The sequence below is a fragment of the Tiliqua scincoides genome, chromosome 7 (assembly GCF_035046505.1).
Source record: "Tiliqua scincoides isolate rTilSci1 chromosome 7, rTilSci1.hap2, whole genome shotgun sequence".
NCBI lineage: Eukaryota > Metazoa > Chordata > Lepidosauria > Squamata > Scincidae > Tiliqua > Tiliqua scincoides.
Window position 1 is genome coordinate 1,504,117 of NC_089827.1, and position 14,050 is coordinate 1,518,166.

Consider the following 14,050-nt stretch of genomic DNA (forward strand, 5'->3'; position numbering starts at 1 on the left):
GCCTGTGGCCTGCTCCAGGGGGGCTGTTCTTATGTTCTTAACTACAATTCCCAGGAGGCCTTGCAGGTCTCTTGTTATCTGGTGTGCTCCCTGGGGCATTTGGTGGGGCGCTGTGAGATACAGGAAGCTGGACTAGATGGGCCTGTGGCCTGCTCCAGGGGGGCTGTTCTTATGTTCTTAACTACAATTCCCAGAAAGCCTTGCAGGTCTCTTGTTGTCTGGTGTGCTCCCTGGGGCATTTGGTGGGCCGCTGTGAGATACAGGAAGCTGGACTAGATGGGCCTCTGGCCTGATCCGGTGGGGCTGTTCTTATGTTCTTAAACTACAATTCCCAGGAAGCCTTGCAGGTCTCTTGTTATCTGGTGTGCTCCCTGGGGCATTTGGTGGGCCGCTGTGAGATACAGGAAGCTGGACTAGATGGGCCTCTGGCCTGATCCGGTGGGGCTGTTCTTATGTTCTTAACTACAATTCCCAGGAAGCCTTGCAGGTCTCTTGTCATCTGGTGTGCTCCCTGGGGCATTTGGTGGGCCGCTGTGAGATACAGGAAGCTGGACTAGATGGGCCTCTGGCCTGATCCGGTGGGGCTGTTCTTATGTTCTTAAACTACAATTCCCAGGAAGCCTTGCAGGTCTCTTGTCATCTGGTGTGCTCCCTGGGGCATTTGGTGGGCCGCTGTGAGATACAGGAAGCTGGACTAGATGGGCCTCTGGCCTGATCCGGTGGGGCTGTTCTTATGTTCTTAACTACAATTCCCAGGAAGCCTTGCTGGTCTCTTGTTATCTGGTGTGCTCCCTGGGGCATTTGGTGGGCCGCTGTGAGATACAGGAAGCTGGACTAGATGGGCCTCTGGCCTGATCCGGTGCGGTTGTTCTTATGTTCTTAACTACAATTCCCAGGAAGCCTTGCAGGTCTCTTGTTATCTGGTGTGCTCCCTGGGGCATTTGGTGGGCCGCTGTGAGATACAGGAAGCTGGACTAGATGGGCCTTTGGCCTGATCCGGTGGGGCTGTTCTTATGTTCTTAACTACAATTCCCAGGAAGCCTTGCAGGTCTCTTGCTATCTGGTGTGCTCCCTGGGGCATTTGGTGGGCCGCTGTGAGATACAGGAAGCTGGACTAGATGGGCCTCTGGCCTGATCCGGTGGGGCTGTTTTTATGTTCTTAAACTACAATTCCCAGGAAGCCTTGCAGATCTCTTGTTATCTGGTGTGCTCCCTGGGGCATTTGGTGGGCCGCTGTGAGATACAGGAAGCTGGACTAGATGGGCCTCTGGCCTGATCCAGTGGGGCTGTTCTTATGTTCTTAACTACAATTCCCAGGAAGCCTTGCAGGTCTCTTGTTATCTGGTGTGCTCCCTGGGGCATTTGGTGGGCCGCTGTGAGATACAGGAAGCTGGACTAGATGGGCCTCTGGCCTGATCCGGTGGGGCTGTTCTTATGCTATTATGATGCTTGTTGTAACCTCTCCACCACCACCTGTCAGTGCCCAAGCAGGTCAGCGAAGTGGATGGACCTCAGGGCCAGGGACAGAATGGGTCTAGCTGAGATGTTCACTTTCTGTGTGCACAGACACACGCTTGAGGTTTTAGAAGATCAGCAGTAAGACTCCCGGGTGTGATTCAGATTTGCTGAGTACTTATATGCTCTTAGGTTTGAGAGAGCAGAATGGTATAAATCAGAGGTTTCAAACTCGTTTCATGCAGCAGACCAAATAGCACTCTTGGCATCTGCTGAGTGCAGGAAGCGATATCATTAAGCAGGAAGTGACATTAAGCAGGTGATGACCAGAAATGAGCACAAAGAAAAATTGTGAGTTTTCTTTTTTAAACTCATCTACAGATAATGGAGTTGTACTGAAAGTCATTACAATTTACAACCAGGACACAGAATCCATGGAAGAAGTGATTCTTGAGGAACTGCAAGTGTTCAAAGTAAGGCATTTTATTCTGTTTTTTTCATCACACTGATATAGCTATAAGGACTGCAGTCCTATATACAGTTGCGACTGTGTAAATCTCTGAAGTCAACAGGATTTATGCAGACAAGACAGCAGCCACAAAATCTGTTTGAAAATAAATGGGGGTTCATTATTACAGCTGCACTGGTTTCTTGATATGGGTTGGAGCTTCACCATGAACTGGGTGGCAGTTCACACATGACATTTTCCCTAGAAGGGTGTAGGTACAGTGACTACGTTTTGAACGTGGCTGAATTTGGCAAGGTTTTGGGCAAGAAGTGGCGAAAAACCATGCTTCCTGTTGCACTTCCAGAACTACCACAATATATGTGGGGCGGGGGGGGGAGGTCTGTTGGTGATGTGAAATACCCAGGATTTTTCCATTTCTCTCGAATGTGCATCAGATCATGTAGTTGGATTACTTGATATCAAACATGAAGCCTCCTATTCAGATACGTTCCTCCTTAAGAACACTTCTAGGGCACAATCCTAACCCCTTATGTCAGTGCTTTCCAGCACTGGCATAGCGGTGCCAATGGGATGTGTGCTGCATCCTGCAGTTGGGTGTCACTCATGGAGGCCTCCTCAAAGTCAGGGAATGTCTGTTCCCTTACCTCAGAGCTGCCTTGCTTTAAGTCAGTGCTGGAAAGCACTGACTTAAGGGGTTAGGATTGCGCCCTTAGTCAATCAAATCCATTGGTGGCCTTAGAAGGATCCATCTCATAAACCTCCTCCATTGTTGGTATTTCTTCAGAGATCTTTGCCTTCTAAGAACCCAATCTTAAACTGGCCCAGCGTCGGCACTGAACCTTAGCACTAGTGCTGGGTGCCGTAAACATGCCATAAAGCAAAATAGCCAGCCCAGACTTGAGAAGCCCCTTTGTGGACACCTCCAGCTGCTTCCCAGGGCCTGCTGGATACAACAGTAGCCGCTTTGGTGCCATTGCTCCAGAAGGTGCCAGGAAGCTCAGGATTGAGCTGTAGGATATGCATTATGCTTCTGTCAGTCAGCTGATGTCTGGGGAGACCCACCTCCTATAGCCACTTCAAGTCCCAAACCTGGCCAAATGTAATAGGAACTTGGTACTGACAAAATCAAGTTTTGTGAGCAAACTTTAGTGATAGCTGCTTGGAACATCCTTTGATCTGAATGTGAAATGCAATATGTGCACCATGAAATGTCCACTCAGCCTGTCTCTAGTAATCTACTTTCAAAGCTGTGTAAGGAGATGCCACAGTTCTCATGTGACCTGTCAATATTCCATGCTTCGGAGATTTCATCCGTATTTTGCATGCCAGTGGATCTAAGCAATAAAGAGATGATGTTGCATAGGGGCTCAAGGCCTTCCTTCTTTGAATCTTGTCTGTGCCCTGAATTCTGATTTGGTAGCCTTACCTTCTCCTTCTCAGCCCCAGTTGTGATAAGGGAATATTAATACCTACCTTGTAGGGTTGTTGTAAGGATTCCATCCAGATAGTACATGTGAAGCGCTTTGTACACTCAGAAAGTGCTAAACAAATGTTAAGTATTATTACACAAATAACTCTTTTTTTCCTGCTCTATAGCTGTTGCAAACATACAAGTGATCTCTTTCTTAATTCAAAGGAAACTGTCTTCATTTCCAGGTGCCGGCTCCAGTGACATTCATGGAGATTTCTTCAAAAAGGGTGAGTGTTGCTCAGTTGACAAGATGCCGTTTCTGTGCTGGAATGTGACCACACACCATGCAGAAATGAGAGTTGCCACTGAATTGTGCTTAATGCAAAATGCACAGGGAATTTTGAGGGCCGATTTCAGTATCAAGCTATTTTATATCCAAGGCAAGGCTAAGCATGCCCCCCCAGAACCTCAACATATAACAAGGATAAATAAAAAAAGAGCTAGGAAATTGTTCATGAAACTTTTCAATTAATTATATACCATAGCACTGTTGTGGCATTTATTTTAAAATAAAAATTAGTTGCATTTTTTACATGAATTTAAAAAAACTAATCTGTATAAAACTGTGACCCCTGAGGTCTAGCGCAGAAGTTCAGGAGGCATTTGAAACAGCCTCCCTCAGGTTTCAGAAACCAGAGCCATTATGAGCTGAGCCAACCAACAGTTATGCAGTTTGGGCATAACTTAGATCTCACCGTGCAAGAGCCCTCCTTACTGCCAGTCTCTCTCCCCCTCTCCCCATTTCCAAATACTCCCCCTTGCAGATCAGGTGCAGAGAGCAGTAGTGGAGAAAGCTCACAACAGAAGTGGTGTTCTCAGTGTTATGACTTGATTGCTTTCCAGGAGTGCTCATTAGTGCTCAGAACGTGGAAATGTTGTTTCCCTTGCTTCCTGAGCTGTGGCTTGTGGAGTTGGGCAGTGGAAACGGTATTTCTATTCTCCCCTAGCAGCAATGGATGCTCAGTGCTGCTCACCAGACCTGTCCTGCTTTCTTACTTGTCAGGCCTTCCTATCACTTCCTATCACTTTGTTGGGTCCCCACAAATCATCATTCTAAAAAGCGGGTCCTGGTGCGAAAAAGTTTGAGAACCACTAATCTGTTGACTCCTGCTACTTAGTTCAAAGCATTATTAGACCATCCACATAAGTGACGTGTGGCCTCTCATCAAAGAAGATGTGCTAAGTAGCGCAGGACACTTCAGTCCTTTTGAAGTGCGGTGTTGATGCTTTCTTTACAGCAACAAATTTATGTTGGATCCGAGTCTGCTGTAGCGCAATTGCGGTTCCATCAGTGCGACATGTACGGGACAGCCTGTGCAGACTGCTGCCTTGCCAGGGATCCGTACTGCGCCTGGGACGGAATCTCCTGTTCTAGATACTTCCCAACAGGAACGCAGACAAAGAGGTGAGAATCGTATCTTGCGTGTAAAGTCATACGATTCACAGGTTGTCAAAAGGATTTCCCTTGGAGGCTGAGATGGTTTCATTGCTTCACAGAACTGAGAAGCTCCTTTGCAATTATACTTCTTGTACAGGAAAATGACATTAATGCATATTAGCCAATTTGTGGTTTTTAACATAGCTTGTTAGGGATCTAAAATAACATGGTAACATAGAATGATGCACAGAACAGGATTTTATTTTGACCTTCTTTCTTCTACAGTCAGGTACACTATACTGTTTTCCCCCCTTATTTTTAAAGCATTTCTGATTCTTAGATGGTAACATATAAAAAGTGTTTCGGAAGGGTAGCTGCTCAAGAAAAAAAAGTCACGTTGAGATTTTCCTTTACCGTTAGGCCCACAGTCTGAAATTATAACCTAAATATCTTCTGGCTTCAGGGTGACCAGATGTCATAACCACAAAAGAGGACAAGGCACCCCAAAATGTAGGACATCCGAGAAAAATGTAGGACACTGCAAATTTATGTCACATCCTCTGTAGCACAATTGCAGTTCCTCAAACCTAAAAACACTCATATATTGATTTCATGTGGTTAATTTAAACACTATTATTACTTATTACTAAATCTTAAACTATTTTACATATAATTTATTACATTGAATTTATTAGTTACAAGAAGGCTGTGCTCTCACAGGGAAAAGGAGGACATTTAAGTTCTTTTCCAGGACACAGAGTTAAAAAAAAAAGAGGACATGTCCTGGGAAAAGATGACATCTGGTCACCCTCTTGGGCTTACAAGCCAGGCTGGTGTACTTTTGAGCATCTTTCCAAGACAGCAATGGTTAGACAATCTGTCTACCTAAACCTACATCTATACCTGTCCTCCCATCCCATCTCTTCAAATGTTTTGAAACTTTCTAAGCTATCTGGTATAGAACTGTATTGTCATAAAGGTTTACCCCCCACTACCCTCCCGCACTGCCAATTACTGTTATATATGAATAAAGTAGAGCTTTGAGTCCAGCTCGTCTTTTGATCAGAACAACTTCTAGGAACCAGGAGAAGGTGAGAAAAGATTCCATTTCAGAAACCACTTGCTAGCTCATTATTTTGTTTGAACGTAGAAGATGGAGCACAGTCTCCAAAGTATTCCTCCTACACTTGATGTCATGTTCTCTAAACCTCAGTCAGGCAAATACTCCCAACAGAATAATTAGTTCTTAAAGCAAAGAGAATGTGGCTCACATACGGAAGTCATTAGGTCAGTCAATACGGAAGTCAGTATTGCCCCATCTGGACTTGGGCAAATGAAAAATCGTTCCCGACAGTTCCCATGCAGTTAATTGGATGGGGTGTTCTATGGTAATACAGAGCCTTATCTGATAAGAAACCCTGACAACAATCCAGCAAGTGAGGCATTTTCATTTTGATCCTGTACTCAGCACCCAGGAGTTGGCCAAGAAGAAAATGTACACTGGTTAGCAGTTCTCCTGAAATCAGGTAAAATGTGTTGATGGGGTGCTTGAGAAAGAATATTTGGTGCCTATTCTGGGCTTGCTTAATGTAGTTTATCTGTTGTTCTTCATAGGAAAATGACAGATGAGTGCAGGTAGTCGGGTAGATCTCCTCGTGTTATTATTGATTTTCACACAGACTGGTGTCATCGACTGGTTTGTTTTACCAACCATCTTCCCAAGGACCCAGGATGTCTGTCTTTTATCATATTCTGTTGCTGTTGTTGTTATTAAGAGCCATTGTCTTTTGTTGTTAAGAGAACCAGAATGGTGTAGTAGTTTGGGAGTTGGACTTGGAAGTTCAAGGGGTCAAATCTCAGCTCAGCCAGGGGGCTAGTCTCTCTCTCTCTCTCTCTCTCTCTCTCTCTCTCTCTCTCTCTCTCTCTCTCTCTCTGTCAGCCTCACCTACCTCAGAGGGTTGTTGTGAGGATAAAAGGAGGGGAGAAACTATGTACACCACCCTGAGCTCCTTGGAGGAAGGGTGGTATAAAAATGTAAACAATAAATATTTATATACTGCCGTGCCTGGTATGCACGGGGGCTCTGTTCTAGAACCCCCTGCAGTTACGTGAAACCATGGATACCAGAGGACACCCCCCTGTCCTCCAGAGGTGAGGGATCTGTGGCCTCTACCAGACTCAGTAGGCCTCCTAGAGGCCAAGAAAAATGCTACTTTGGGTTTTTTGCCCCCAGCCCTTTTAAAGGCATAAAAACTTCACTTCTGGTTTTTGGCTGAAAACTGGAAGTGGCTTTTTTTGCCTCTAGGAGGCATCCTGAGCTAGACAGTCAAGGGGCAGTGCACAGGTGATCCCCACAGACTTGATTTGCAGTTAACAGAAACTGCAGGTACGAGATCCGTAGATCCGGGAGCCCCCTGTACCTATTTCCAGCAAAAAAAAGTTCACAAAGCAATTTACTGAGAGAATATATTGAATAGTTAAATGGTTCCCTGTCCCAAAATGGGCTCACAATCTTAAAAAAAATGCAGAAGAACCACCAGCAAACAGTCACTCGAAAAGACCCTGTGCTGAAGAGGAATGACTACTCTCCCGCTGCTAACTTTAAGAGGAGCACTGCTTGAAAAAGTCCCTCTTTTCACATCGGGGTAGGGAGGGGACTCTGATGGCACAAAATACACTGTCTAAGTTTCTCCAGTCCACAGATCTACTCATAATGCAATCGTCTGAGGAGCCAGCGGCCTAGTCTGCTATTATACTCCTTATTCTTGGTATTGAACTGACATCAGAACAAACTTAGATTGGTTTAACATTTGCAATCCTGGCATGACCTAAATCCAAGTCTGTTTGGAGACATCAGCCAGATCCTGGTCTGAACTTGTGCACTGTGTCAACGTAGGCAGCACAAACATTGCCAGAACCTATTCATTATCCTTTCTAGTTTCTAACTGAAACACTGAAAGTAATAATTAGTACCTTCAAGAACGTCAGTATCGCCAAGGGTGCCTATTAGGGAACACTGAGGGATAAATCGGTTAAGTGAGAAGTTTAGATTTGAGGGAACAAAGTTAAAACATTCAGCAGTTCTTGTCCCTCACTTGACTTCGCTGAAAAAATAGAACTGGGTGTCACCCTGAATTGGTGACATTTTACATCCCTGGAGAACTCAGTCAGAGGTTTCGTGTAGAGCAGTGTTTCTCAAACTGTGGGTTGTGAGCCAGTTTCAGGTGGGTCCCCAGTCATTTCAATATTTTATTTTTAATATCTTAACCTTGATGCTACCATGGTATGTGAGTGCATTTGGGGAAATGATACAGATCTGTACTTTGAACAAGCTAGTATGTATATTCTTTTAACAATGATAGTCAATGGGACTTACTCCTGGGTAAGTGTGGGTGGGATCGCAGCCTAGGATTGTTAAAAATTTTCCTGCTTGATGATGTCACTTCAGATGGGTCCTGACAGATTCTCATTCTAAAAAGTGGTCACAGTGCTAAAAGTGTGTAGAGATTAAATAGCAAAGAGGAACAGTGTCATGCTGCAGGGTTCTTTTAGAGATTACTGAGAAATTTATTTGAAAGGCTTTAACCACTCTAACGAGCATGCTGATCCAGGGCAGTAGTGCCTAGTGTTCACTCCATTCCCCTTCCCCTCTCTTCCGCTTGTTTGGACATGCAGTTTACTGAGAAAAAACCTTGGTAGTCTGACTCTGCTGCCACCAGCACAGGAGATCAGAGGGGCTCCCTGGGCAGAACTCCCATCCTAGAACGATACTGAACCTCAGGGGTCTCTATCAAAATCACTTTCACGTATGATAGATAATGAAAGAGTTTGGAGGTCCTTCATCACTGCAGTAGTGACCACGAAATTTATTTGGGGGTCTCTGTTTGGTACGTCTAAAAGGTTCCAGCTCTCTTCTACGCAGAGACCTAGAAGAGCATCTTCAGCTGAAGTTGGGAAAAGTGATGTGAACAGATCCGCTTCCTACACACACTGGCGAAGGGTTGCAAAGTAAGCTACTAACTAGCTTGAGCAACTGGTGGTTCTTGTTTTGCTTTGATTCTGAAATCTTTTTCTTTTCCCCAGACGTTTCCGAAGACAAGATGTCCGGCATGGAAACGCAGTTCAGCAGTGCTTTGGCCAGCAGCTTCTGGGTAAGCTGCTGGGAAGCTTTAGTTGTACATCTGTAGAGTTGTAAATGGTGCTGCCATCAGGTAGAGCTTTAATCAGATCTAAGTACAGGTGGGGCCCCCTATCTGTGGGGATTCAGTTCTGGGGGCCCCCTGCAAATAGATAAACCACAGATATACAGGAACCCTATATAAATAGTGGCCCTGCCCCCCACACCCATTTCTGTACCTCTTCATTTCCATAGTAGTGCTTGCAGCATGAATGATTCTTGCTGAACTGAAGAACCAAATGTGCAGGCAATGAGCCTGCATGCTACAGAGAGACTGAGAGGAAGCAGGAACTGTCCTGCTTCCTGTTGGATGCACTCTGTAGTGTGGAGACTGATTGCCTGAACATTTGGTTCTTCGGTTAAGAAAGAATGTTAAGCAAAAAGCACCTGCACTGCAAGCGCTACTATGGAAATATAAAGGTACCATAAGGGGAAAATGGGGGGGGGAATCCCTCAGACCCTTGGATAAGTGATTCCACAGATACTGGGCCCACAGATACGGGGGCCCACGTGTACACTAATTTTTACTAGTATACTGGCGTTTACCTCAGGCTTTTCCTCCTCCGGACTTGCTTTTCTATAAGTAAGTTTTACATCCAATCAGAAACACAAGGATTTGATTTCAGCTACTGCACATACAGGCATCCCCTGCTTATTCAACAGTATAGGGACTAGTGTACTATTGAGAACTGAAAATCACAGATTGGGCCCAAAATATAGTAGGGAATCATCTTGTCTTCAGCCTTTGCAGTTTCAGCTCATCTTTTGGTAAAAAAAAATGCCACGCAACATCCTGGTGGACAAGCCAGGCAGATATGGACTAAACGAAGCTCCTGATGAATGACTATGGCTGGCTGGCAGACCAGACCAGAGACTATTGGCCAATTGCTCCTCATCCCCTGGGGCAGTGGTTCCCAACCTTTAGGAGCCCGTGGACCATTGAGGCAAAAATTGGAATCATCGTGGACCATATGCAACCCCCCCACCTCTATACACTCAAAAAATACAATTAAATGAATAATGAGATAAGATTTATTAGATATATTATGTATAGAGAAGAGTTGTGTTAAGATGCCAATAAAGGTTTCTTGTCTTGTCTTGAGACGAGTTTTGGGTTGCTGTTTTTGTTACTGGCTGTGGGTGGTCCATTGTCCACCCTTTCTGGTGGTCCGTGGTGTAGTAGCAAGAAGTTGGAAGTGATCACAGGTGATCTTTATTTCTGAGCCCTTGCGGACAACTGTTCAGGGACAACTGTGGTCCACGGACCATGGGTTAGGAACCAGTGCCCTAGAGGGGAAGGATGAGTGGGGTGCCTTTCTTGGACCCAGGGTTGTTTCGTATCTTTATAAATGACTCCGATGGGGAAGTGGAGGGGTGCTTAGCAAATTGACACCGAACTAGTAGGGGTGGCTCATGTGTGTTAGGGGGCAGGAACAGGATCCAAGACAATCTTGATAGGATAATGAACAGGGCAAATGCAAACAGAATGGATTTCAACAGGACTAAATGTAAAGTTCTGCATTTGGAAAGAAAAATCCAGAAGGCCATATATAAGATTATGGTTATGAACTGCCTGGATTGGCAAAAGGTTGGGCTTGAAGATCTTGTTGGTCCCTTCCAACTTTATGTTTCTGTAATTCTGTGATCTCCCAGTCCAAAGAACGGGTTTTGACATTTTAAAAGCAAGGAGTAACTTGCTTGGCAATCACTGCAGCTCAAGGAATTAGTCCACTGGTAAATCCTTAACCAACATCATCAATTACTCTGTGTCCAGCTGTGAAGGAAAGATCGACCTCTAAGACTCATTTCAAGTACGTAGCAATTGTCATAGGTTATGTATACTTTACAGGAGAATCTCTGGAGAAGAAGACGGAGGAGCGGCTGGTGTATGGCATTGAGTACAACAGCACACTGCTTGAGTGTGTCCCAAGAACTCTGCAAGCAAAAGTGATCTGGCTTATACAGAGAGCACACGAGACTCGGAAGGAAGAGGTACGGTCTCAATGAATGAGAAACATTGGCCTCTGATGGTTCGGCAGTCCAGGCAGGAGTCTTTCCTCCCCTTTAATCCTATATAATCACCATGATACTGTAATTATAATATCATTATCATTTCACACTGGCAATGTGTTGTGCAATATTCTGAGGTGTTTTTCTGCTCATGGCATGCTGGCATAGGTCTTCTCTATGGTCTTTGGCTCTTATGATGTCACTTCCAGCTACTGGAAGACTCTTTTGGGTTCTGCAGCTGCGTTTCTAGGTGTCTAGATCCCTAGTCTGTCATTTTTTGGCTACATGGCTTTTAAAAAAGCTATAATCGTATGTTGTCGTATTTCTGCTTCAGTTACATTGGCAGTGTCGTTCCTTTGTCCTACATTCAGGTGAAGACAGATGACAGGGTGCTCAAGGTGGACCTCGGCCTATTGATCTTAAGGCTTCACAGGATGGATGCTGGGACATATTTCTGCCAGACAGTGGAGCACAGCATTGTTCACACTGTGAGAAAAATCACACTGGAGGTTGTGGAAGAAGAGCGTGTGGATGACCTGTTCAACAAGGATTATGAGGAGGACGTATCTCATAAGATGCCGTGTCCTGCACAGAGCAGCATCCCCCACGGATCAAAGCCCTGGTACAAGGAATTTTTGCAGCTAATAGGTTACAGCAACTTCCAGAGAGTGGAGGAATACTGTGAAAAAGTGTGGTGCACAGATAAAAAGAGGAGGAAGCTGAAGATGTCTCCATCCAAGTGGAAGTACGCCAATCCGCAGGAGAAAAAGGCGCGGATCAAAGCTGAGCATTACCGCGTTCCCAGACACACCACAGACTCTTGATGGAGAAAACATCCACTCATTCACGAAAGCATTTTTGTTTGGACCAAAGGGAAGGGAAATCAGTCTTGAATTTGGTCAGGAATGCAGGTTTATATATATATGAAATTTTTGAGACTGGAAATGATAAAAGTGTTTTTAGTAAGTTATACATGATGTCTGATGCGTTTTTAAAAACTGCTTAATTCTCGATTCTAATTGTATCATTCCATACTGAGTTTTTTTCATTTAGGACAATCTGACAATCGTATTTTCAACAGTTAGTCTAATTAGACAAGCATGGAATATGCTTGTGCTGTATATTCTATTGTCTTGTGGGGATTTTTAAGTGAACTCAAATGCCGAAGCATTGAAAAGCGAAACAGCAATGTATTATAGTTTATTTTTGATTTCATAAAAGTCTTATTCAGGGTATTACGTGGCATGTCCCGATAGGCCCAGGAACCCGTCTTAGTTTTCATTTCATGTTTCTAGTTCTCATGGTGCAGAAATTAGTTTGAAAACATGATGGCAACAATGGCTGTTAGCAGAAATGATGAAGGGTCATTAATAAAAATTACAAAGAAATGGAAAGCAAAACTCCTTGTATACAACATGGCAAAAGTTAGCTGTGGCTACATTTCATTGAAAACAGTGCAATGGGACTTTGTCAGAACTAACTTCAGCGGCACTCCTGTCAAGGGCAGTTAGTTTCCTCTTTTGAGGACTATCACCTCTTTGAAGACAGTGCTCTTGTTTGGAGCAAGAAATATATTCCTCTCCAGATGTAATTTGGAATATGCCAGGCAGTGGTGTAGCTAGAGAGGGTGCAAAGCACTAAGTTTTGCAGGGAGCCTCACCACAGCGTGCAAGTGGCCCCTCTCCTTCAGAGCCATTCCAAGCCACAAGAGAAAATGAGAGCATTCTTGCGGCCCAGAATGGCTCTGAAGGGAAGGGGGAGGGTTGCTTACACGCTCCCTGCCGAACTTAGTGCTTTGCACCCCCTCTAGCTATGCCACTGCATTGCATAGGACATGATAGAGAGACTGGAAAACTGTTGCTTTACTACTTCTGGAGCACCCAAAGCAGAACTCTCTGCTTATCCTGATACAGTATAAATGCAAACATGAATGTGCAGAGTTAGAGCTAAAAATGCACATTCAGATGTATCCAGCATTGTATGATACCACTTCAGACTGTAGGTGGGGGAACTGCATGTTTAAATGCTCCTCCCTGTTAAAATCTAACAGAAAACTATCACGACAGGAAGGAAAACCAGGTGAAAATTTTTCTGCTGAAGTGCTAACTTTCTACAGCAGGAGCTACACGACACTGAAGTTCCAAGTTAATATCCTTGCTCAGTCCTTCCTGGGTATCCCTGGGCCAGTCACTGTCTCTCAGCCTCACCTACCGCGCAGGGTTGTTGTGAGCACAAGAAGAGGGACAACAGTGTACACCACCCTGAGCTCCTTGGAGGAAGAGCAGTATAAAAATGTGAGAAATAAAATGCTGTAAATAAAAAAATAACTTATGTTACCCTATTTACTGCTTCAGATGATGGCCAGAACCGGTTGCCCAAGAAGACAGAAAGAACAACCCGCTTCAACTCATAGGTCACTGCTGCCAACTGAATGAGATCCTTTGTCCATCCAGCTTAGGATGGCCATAGAAACCCACAAGGTCATCTAGTCCAGCCCCAGTCTACTGTGGTCTTAAACTTTTTGGCACCGGGACCCACTTTTTAGAATGACAATCTGTTGAGACCCACTGGAAATGATGCAGTTAACCTGGAAGTAATGTCACGGCCAAAAGTGACATCATCCTGCACGAAAACTTTTGACACTCCCATATGACAAAATCAAATTAATTAAGTAAATTAAAAGTGGACAATAAACAAAATTTATTTAAAAGAAGGCACTGAGATGTGCTCTCAGCATGGCATTTGGGGGCACAGACTTGATGTTCCCATGGGATGTGACTGCATTTGGGGCAATGTTACAGATCTGTACTTTTAACAAGCTGCTAGATATATGCTTTTAACTATCATAGTCAATGGGGCTTACTCCCAGGTAACTGTGGATAGGATTATAGTCTTTGGGATGTTTGGTGATTTTTATTTTTTTTAAAAAAACAGATCAGCAACTGCTCGAAGAGTCAGGAGGGTTCTTTATTTTAAATAAATTTTTAAACATATTTATTGAAAACTTTTAATTTCCTTGCTTAATTAAATTTGATTTTGTTGTATGGGGGATGTTAAAATCTTTCCTGCTTGATGATGTCACTTCTGGCC

General features: G+C 44.3%; 1 protein-coding gene across 1 annotated transcript in view; it reads left to right on the forward strand.

Annotated features, from left to right (window-relative positions):
* The window catches only part of SEMA3E (semaphorin 3E), a 71,446-nt gene extending 59,662 nt beyond the window's left edge, over positions 1–11,784 (forward strand). The window contains exons 11-16 of the mRNA XM_066633139.1: positions 1,837–1,928; positions 3,581–3,622; positions 4,634–4,800; positions 8,857–8,924; positions 10,800–10,942; positions 11,332–11,784. Coding sequence (XP_066489236.1) covers positions 1,837–1,928; positions 3,581–3,622; positions 4,634–4,800; positions 8,857–8,924; positions 10,800–10,942; positions 11,332–11,784 — 965 coding nt within the window. The remainder of the gene's footprint in view (positions 1–1,836; positions 1,929–3,580; positions 3,623–4,633; positions 4,801–8,856; positions 8,925–10,799; positions 10,943–11,331) is intronic.
* The last annotated feature ends 2,266 nt before the right edge of the window (positions 11,785–14,050 follow it).